Genomic DNA, 8832 nt, shown 5'->3' with positions numbered 1-8832 from the left:
CATTCACCATTCTGCCTATGTTTAAACATCCGCATTTGCTTAACTCTTCCATCTGTTGACTTTTGTGAAATAAAAGAGCTGAAACCTTTATCACATGGGTGAGATTCATCCGGCTGAACCAATTTAAAATGAAAGAGATGTACATATATCCCTTTGTTCATATTTATTTATATCATTCGTCTTCCTTTTCGAACTGGGATTCTGGGACGTTACGTTACGTTTGTTATTTACGTGGTTCGATTGAATTTATTTTTTTTAATTTTCGCTTAATCAAATATTAAAAAAATGAAAGTGAATATGCAAAAACTGAAGAAAGACACAAGTCTTTATAAACAGTTTCGAGAAAGGGGTGGGTGCTTCCATTGTAGTTCATTTTTATGTGAAAATGGTTACCATACCTTTGAGACAGGCTGTCAAATTCTAAAAACCTTATTGAAATAAGTCTAACTTTAATATATGTCTAACTTGGTTATAACGATCACGGAAATAGCAAGATCTCGGATATAATGAGGAAACTAGTTTACATTTTAGTTTGTGGTTTTCTCCATACATTTATTCACTTTTATAACGAGCTACTTTTCGGACATACCGAACAAAAATATTGTCAACAGTTGAGCAAAAACTCTTAAATTGTTTAAAAACTTATTACCGAATTTTTGAAATAAGAATTTATGTAATAAAATCAAAATGGGGGACAAACTTATTACCGATGCCGCTGGGCGTTAGGATCGGTTCACGTTTATGATACTTATAAGTGTCTAAATATCTAATTGGTGTTTTTGCCGACAACATTGACAAAGTATCAAACATATTGTTGAAATTGCGTGTAAAAAATCCAAGTTTTGTGAACTTAGTAAGCACAGACTCGGCACCTCATTACAATTTACAACTTCTTTTGTAGTTTATGAATGACATCCTTGTTTCGGGGGTTTTTACAATATTTTTTTTTAAATGTTCTATGGTCAATGCATAATGAACATTATGAGTGGGTAATGTCAGATAAGTTAAAACCTTACTCTTAAAATAAAAACACGACTACTAACAAGCAGAAGTGTTTCAATTTGCGAAAACGTGACAATTGTTTGTAAAATAGAACGTGGCGCGAAATATGTTGAAGTGTGTAAACTTTTTTCTCTATCCTCATCACATTGTCAACATTGTGAAAAATATGATTGTTCATTAATCTAAATTTGAAATTTAGAAAGTCGTATGTTTGTAAGCATTTATTTTAATTTTCAATAGTGACAATATTTTATTTATTATATATACGGCCTAAGCCAATTGCAACAGTTACATGAAGAAACAAAAATACAAGAAACTGAACAAAAAGAACATAAAACTATGTAGCAGAGACAAACAAGGGCAATACAATAATGGTATACAATATATTCATAAAAAAGAAAGACATAAGACTTCAAGCTAAACCATGCCAATCAAACTTTATCCCACGCTGTTTTAGTCGCGAAGAGATCTATGAAAACCCGGAAGATCTATACCGAAGAATTCCAAGTTGTGTGATGAATTGATTAATCTACACATTCTGGACATCGGTGCATAAAAACCAAAGTTGCTCTTAGAAGATTTAATAAATAGCAGATTTTGACTTCTGGTGACACGGTTGGGAACATGAAAAGAAATTGATTGCAACAGAGATGGGACATCACTTATAGCATTAAGTATTTCGAAAATGCATATAAGGTCCATCTCAGTTTTACGTCTCTCCAATGAAGACAGATTAAGAGATTGCGATATGTCAATATATGAATAATTACCCCTTTGTAATCCGAGCAACCATGCCACTTTTCTTAGAAAACGGTGTTGGGCAGACTCGATATGGTCAATATGAGACCTGTAGAATGGAGACCAAATAGGAGAAGCGTATTCTAGATGGGGTCGAACTAGTGAGCAATAAAGAGTTTTGATGGTATTAATATTTTTGAAGTCCGTCGTCATTCTATTGATAAAAGCGAGAAGTTTGAGAGATTTGTTTACAATATTATCAATGTGTTCACAAAAGGAGAGTTTACTATCTAAAGTAATGCCAAGATCCTTTATTGACAAAACCATTGAATGGGAAGTATATGCAAAGGCGATTGGATTTAAAAAACCTTTTTCCGGTATAACGAGTAATGCTTATAACAAGCAAATTCAGTCGGTCTTCTCCTTCTCGTAATAACCAAGTTCGACTGTACTTATTCAATCAATTTACAGACGAAACAATATAACTGTTCTGTTTTTAGAGTCAGTGTTGAGAAAGTGTTCTCTACGCATTATTATCAGACCTGATGGGTTCCCTTGCAGAGAGTGCGTAGGCGCTTCCCCCGGCCGTCCAGTACTGCGCGATCCTCGGGCTGAATGGAGAAGGCCTTCACCGAGATAACCACGTCCGTGGGGCGGCGGACCACGGCTCCCATACTGTCTTCCACAACTACTGCAGTTCCCTGGCAGAAAAGTGCGAATAAAAGGGTCAAGTCCAGTATATTATTATTATAATAAAACGACACAAACAAACCATCACGCCATTTCTCCGTAAGGTTAGGCAGGGAGAATAGAACGCCACATCATCATCATACAGATCTCGCTTCCTCTACATTCATACATCTTCTCATTTGACAATAGCGCTTTTGTTAATTGGCACGCAACGTGGAGCCCTTCCTGTTTTTCCAAGTCCATACTTCGCTCCCATACATCAGAATCGCAGAAATCTTTATTAATGAAGGATGATTTTTAGTTATTTTAAAACAAATCTAGCACATTTTAAAAATTATTGAGACTAAACGTCGAGACCAGCTCTTGTAGCAGCTTATTCCAACCATCACACCTTGTTGCTTGAGAAATGCTTCCGTGAGTTTGGGTTGAATCTAGTTTTTTCCAGCTTGGGACTACTACTACCATCACGCCATTTCCCCGTAGGGGTAGGCAGAGAGAATGGACCGCCACACACGTCTATCCTGGCATACAATCCTAGCCTCTTCCACATTCATACATCTTGTCATACATGCCCTTCGGTTCTGTCTGCTTTTGACATGACCAGACTCCAGCTTGGGACATGTCCTTAAATATTTGTACACATATTATTGATTAGAATTGAACTTACATCTCTCAAGGAGTGCAAAGCCCTGAAGTGTGGAACGGCCATGATCCGAGAACCCCAGCAGTAGCCCACGGACACACCGACAACGGAGCCGCAAGCCACGCCGCATATAAACACCAGCGCAGTCTTTCGCCATACTGAAAATAATATATAATTCCATTTAGTACAAATAATGAGATACACAAAGACGCCGAGAGAGCCATTGATCATCGTTATATCTCTATTGTATTTATAATACTTGCATAGAAAATCCGAAAATAATATATACCGAGGATGGAAATCAAGTGCAAGCAGTAACGTCACAAAAAGATCTCGGAGTTGTGATTACTTGTGATCTTAAATGGGAATCACATCCAAATTGTCAAACAAACGCACTGATTTCCTCTGATTAATCTTAATAAGGGAAACATTTGCTCACATCACCCAAAATTTGTTCCTCAAAATTTATAAAACATGTTCGTCCACTCCTGGAGTATACCTACCAAATCTGGAGTCCCTATTTTAAAAAAGACAAATACAAGACGAGTTGTTAGAGAAAGTCCAGAGAAGAGCAACTAAAATGGTAGTTTCTCTAAGAAATAAATCATACGAGGACTGCTTAAGGGAGCCCGGGTTAAGTTCACTGGAAGAGCGGAGGACTCGATTGAAACGTTCATAATCTTAACTGAGCAATATAATTTACCCAAGTTGAAATCAATGTTCACTATGAATGAAAACTGCCATCTCAGAGGTCATTCATTGTATCTATGCATTAGTTGGTGCGGATAAGGAAATGATGATGCATATCTTATCAGTTTTCTAGTCTCGGAACTCACGTCTGTCTCTGAAGAGGTCATTAAGCCTGGCGAGGATCTCCGCGGGGCTCGGCAAGTCGTGCAGGCCCGCAGCCTCCCAGGCCTGCTGCGTGAGCTGCGTGACGCGCGATCCGGCCTCGCGGGCGTTCTGTCCCGCGCGGGACAGCGCTTCCTGGAGGGCCGGGCTGTTCCATGTCTGGAGAGATACATGGTTTTAATTTATGCAGAAAAATAATCTCCTCTTAAAAAAATAACAATTCAAAATCAATCGAAAGTTTCACAGATATATCAAAACTCAAACATAATTAAAAATAGACAAATAAAATAAAATACCTCTAGAATGAATTGATGTAGGCGCAACGCATACTCCTTGCTGGTTGAGACAGTGGTTGCAATATGCACCTGGAAATGAACACTTTTAATACAAATTCTGATGATTTTCATAGTGCTGTTTTCGTGAGTAATCACTTCAAGGGCGCTGTATATTATACTTAATTTAAAAAAAGTTTATCTTTAGGCTGACTCTTAATTACTAATTTACTTGCATCAGAAAAACGCGATTGTTCTGACCATGTGTATTTAATAGATCACAAATTGACAATACTGCAGTGAGGGGTACAATGAAAGCTTTTAAAGTTTCTATGTTTTGTTATTTTCTCGGTTTGATTGTATAGAAATATTACATTTTCGCTTAATTAGTTTTAAAAAAATTGATAGCAAAGGGCACTGCACTCAGGATTTTTACCTGGAGAAGCTATCGAGTCAAAAATGCTCGTTCAGGGTTCTGATTTTATTTGACACACAGAACTGCGTTTTTCCTACAACGGACACAGAGACACTGGATTTCATATCATGTAAAAAAGATAGTTTAATTTGTATTAAGAAATAAAATAAGATTTATACAAAATGCACTAAACAGCGTCTTTGGAAATTACATTTCTATCCTTGTTCTGTTTCTTGACTATATGGTCACAGTGGCCGCTGTCACGAAACACTACCCTCACTCCTCCCGTTTTTAAGTAAATACGGTTGCGTTTACTATATTTCAACCCCAAAAGATATGTTCTTTAGCATGTGCTGCGCCACAATGGAATAAACAGTGTGTGGAATTGATGGCGAATTTTTAGTAAAAAATAGTTATTGTAGATAAAAATCCTTGTCCTTGAAATGTTGTAAATATAAATAAAAATAATTTTGGTTAAACAGCCTGTGCTTGACAAAGCCTGAATATAAAGAGGTACTTTGTTATAGAAGTGTATGGAGTTCGAGGCAAAAGAATGACTTATTTTGGAGAGACAGTTCTGCATCCAATGCTGTCATTGCATTGACACACAATTATTCTTTATTGTGATAATTTTATCGTTATCAAATAAAGGTATCTTTAATAAAGGTATTTTAATCCTACGGATATTTTCATTCAATTTTACAAACAGAAGGATTATTACTGTTCTGAATGAAAAACAGGAAGTTAATTTAGTAACGAGATTTGTTCACAAACAAGTACTATGTATGATAAAAGTATTCAAGATAAGTTTAGGAGTATTTCAAAGTTGTTTGAATTTACCTGGGCTAACTCGAGCCGTTCCTGTGCGCGAAATACCAGCTCATCTAATCCCGGGGCCATCAGATCGGCTCACAGTCGCCCTAAAAACGACACTTTTTATTATTACCGCACTTAGACGACATTCGAAATCCAACAATACATCCGCCACACAATTGTGATCCAAATATTTGGCGGGCCTAACCGAAATAGCCCACACATATTCAAACAACAATCGGTATCCAAATATGAAGCAATCTAACTGTTGCACAATCAACCATTGAGTAACAAAACTAACTAATTATTTATTGAATGGAAATGCCTCGAAACTAACGTAAATTCACATTGGAAACTTAATTATGGTTTGTCAGCGCTGATGAACGTGTTGACAGGCGGTTAAATATTTTTTTCATAATAATAAATTCAAAATATAACCTCGCAGCGGAGATCGGTCTCTCACGATCAGCTGTCGAGTGGACGAGCGGCTACAAGCAGAATTATTATCAAAATATTAATGTATATTTTTTTACTCTTATCACACCTTCAATTTAAAATGAAAAAATATTTATTCTTACATAGGAATTAAACAACATAATATTGATGAATTTTAAGTCTTTTAAATAATGTACAATGTGAATATAAAGCAAAAGTGTATTTTATACTTTTTAAAATTACAGAATTAAAAATGTCAATGAAACTCTTAATGTTGCCATTCTATATTTTTAGGCATTCATACAACATAAAAGTGTGACGTGTAACAATACTGATATTTTTTTCAAAATATTAAAAAAAACATACAAAAAATGAAATCATATAAAAGTATTTGAAATTTCACAGCTCCCATTAAATAAACACTCACTAAATATACACTGCGAAATCATAAAGATATTAAAGTTGGAGATTGTACATAATATCGATAAAAAAAATTTATTTCTAAAAAATAATGTATTAGTTTACTAAGCAATACCCAAGATTAGTATTATATTATTAATACATGTTTCTAGTTATACCTCTCGGTTAAATCAACATTAATCTAAAACTACGTTAAGCCGCAATTTTTATCACTATATTCCTAATTTTTTACATAGCAACTAAAGAGGTAAATAAAAAAAACTAAATTATGACATTTTTTTTTTTATTGGCACAATGTGAATACTCAATCAGAAAAAAATATTATTACTAACGCACAAATAAATGGAAGATATTAAAACAAAATAAATAACTATTGATTGATTTAAACCTTTTGTGATAGCATAGGTATATTATATTATATTATCTCAATTTTAAAATTGATAACGCTCCTGTCATAAATAATATGAGAGTTTTTTTTGTATTATGGAATTTTATGAGCTACCCACTACCAACCAATATATTAAAATTATAATAATTACATATTTACTCTACACGCATTATTTTACTAAATACTAAACTAAATTTACTCCTAATAATTTTAGTTAACTTGAATACAAATGAGTTTCTTTATAACCCATACATTTAGCCAGTAAAGTTGTTCAAAAATTCGCACGTCGGAATATATTTAAATAGTTGAATTATTTATGGGGAGCATAAATTTTAATAAAACAAAACCAGTTTTATTTCCAATATCGTGTAAGGATCGTTAAGTTCAATGTTAATATTATGCCATTTGTTAATTTATTCCAATTTCCCGTTTTGGGCATACAATTTATTAACTTTACTTTGAATATTGTTATATTTTGTACCAGTATTTACCATCGAAAATGCCGTAAAAAGAAATTAATTGTATTTGGCGACTTAATATGCCGATACGTGTATAACATTTTAAAGACTTTTCTTGAAATTGACGAAATAATTTATATTCTTCTTCACCTAAAAATTGAATAAAATTATTGTGTTTGTTTTGAATATTACTTACTTCCAAACAAAATAAAATAAATATTTCAGTTGCAATAGGTAAAAAATAACGACAAAAAAAGCTCAGTGATGACATGTTTTTCAGGGGCGTGCGAACTGGGGCTTCCAGTCTCGACACGAATTTGAGTCTCTACACTAAAGACGAGACCCGGAGACTAAGTCTCATGGCGGCTGTACACCCTCGTCGAGACGCCCGGAGACAGGCCGAGATCGAGTATGTACCAGGCTCGTGCGGTGACTTTTATCAGTAAGGATGCTGACAAAAAATAATCATGTTCTTAATTTTAGTAGGTTTATTCAGAATGATTTAATACGTTATATAAGTTGTCCATTACAATAATAATAATTAATAGTTGACAATCAATAAATTGACGGAGCACAGGCGCGCACAGATGTAAAGCTATCATTTTTCTTCTTTTCTTCTTCTTTTTCCACTCCTAAGTGGAGCATGTGGACATCACCAGACGCCTCCGGGAGACCTTATCGTTAGCCAGCACTCTCGCCTCCTCCAACGTCAATTCCGCGTCCCCTAGTTCCGCCGAACAAAGCTGAAAGATCGCCATCGATTGTCTTCCAGGACGGTCCCCGTAGGTTTGAAAAGAAGATAAACAATATAAACATCAAAACACCTAAAACAAGACCCGAGACAATCGTTCTTAAATTTGGGCCAAGTGTCAATAATGCGCTACTTCAAACTTTATGATAAACGTTATTAGAGTCGTTTTTTTCTTTGAACTTTACAAGTTCGATGCTTTTTATCTCTCAGATTCTCGAAAGAGAAATCTAAAACCTTTTGAACCTAAAGCGCGTGCGTGAAAATTTGGACAATTGCTGTAGGAACTAGACGTAACTCGACAAGCAGCATCCTGCGTATACAACAAATACAATCAAGAACAAGATACCTAGATATTCAGTACGTACGTTGACATAGGAAATACGCATTATATGTAGCTGGGTATGTATACTAAAGATATTGTTTGAATCGCGTCTACTCGAACGTTCTCAGTGAGAATTTTAGGAATACATATTTGAAGATTTTATTTCGTATTTATACTATATTTTTTGTAAAATTCATGTTAGTTTTAATTTTCCAAGGGATGTGCCGCATCCACAGTATCTGTAAACGGAACGCGCCTGCAGTGGTATTCTGATCACTCTCGACACCCACGAGATGATCTCGACTTTCGGACGAGAATATAACGTGGTGTAATTTAGGGATTTTTATTTTTTGAACGCGGTTAAACTTGGTTTTCCATATGGCAATTCTGATGATTACATGTCAAATTACGTAAATGAATTCGAACACATAAAACCAAAAATAATGATTTTCAATAGAAACATTATTGTGACCTTAAGAATGACCCAAAATACTTAATTATGTTGAATTTACCAAACCTCAATCGTTATTTCTCGTTATTTAGACGGTTTTATAATTGACGTTTCATAGTTCGATATCTGACCGCAAAAGCGTGAGTGGCGAAAATGAGAAAAAATACTCGTGCGCATGCGTC

General features: G+C 34.9%; 1 protein-coding gene across 1 annotated transcript; it reads right to left on the bottom strand.

Moving 5' to 3' along the window:
• Positions 1-2282: 2282 nt before the first annotated feature.
• Positions 2283-5879, bottom strand: LOC148277220 (uncharacterized; the record flags this gene model as incomplete). Its single annotated transcript, XM_088233186.1, has 6 exons — positions 5763-5879; positions 5453-5532; positions 4222-4290; positions 3910-4084; positions 3098-3231; positions 2283-2441 (listed from the first exon to the last, which is right to left on the bottom strand). Coding segments are annotated over exons 2-6 (597 nt in total), but the record flags the coding sequence as incomplete, so codon positions are not given.
• Positions 5880-8832: the final 2953 nt, after the last annotated feature.

This window comes from Micrasema longulum, unplaced genomic scaffold (assembly GCF_059751315.1).
Source record: "Micrasema longulum isolate JH-2025_06_02 unplaced genomic scaffold, ASM5975131v1 h1tg001068l, whole genome shotgun sequence".
Classification (NCBI taxonomy): Eukaryota; Metazoa; Arthropoda; class Insecta; order Trichoptera; family Brachycentridae; genus Micrasema; species Micrasema longulum.
Note: the sequence above shows the minus strand (reverse complement) of the source record. Positions and strands in the feature narration are given on the sequence as shown.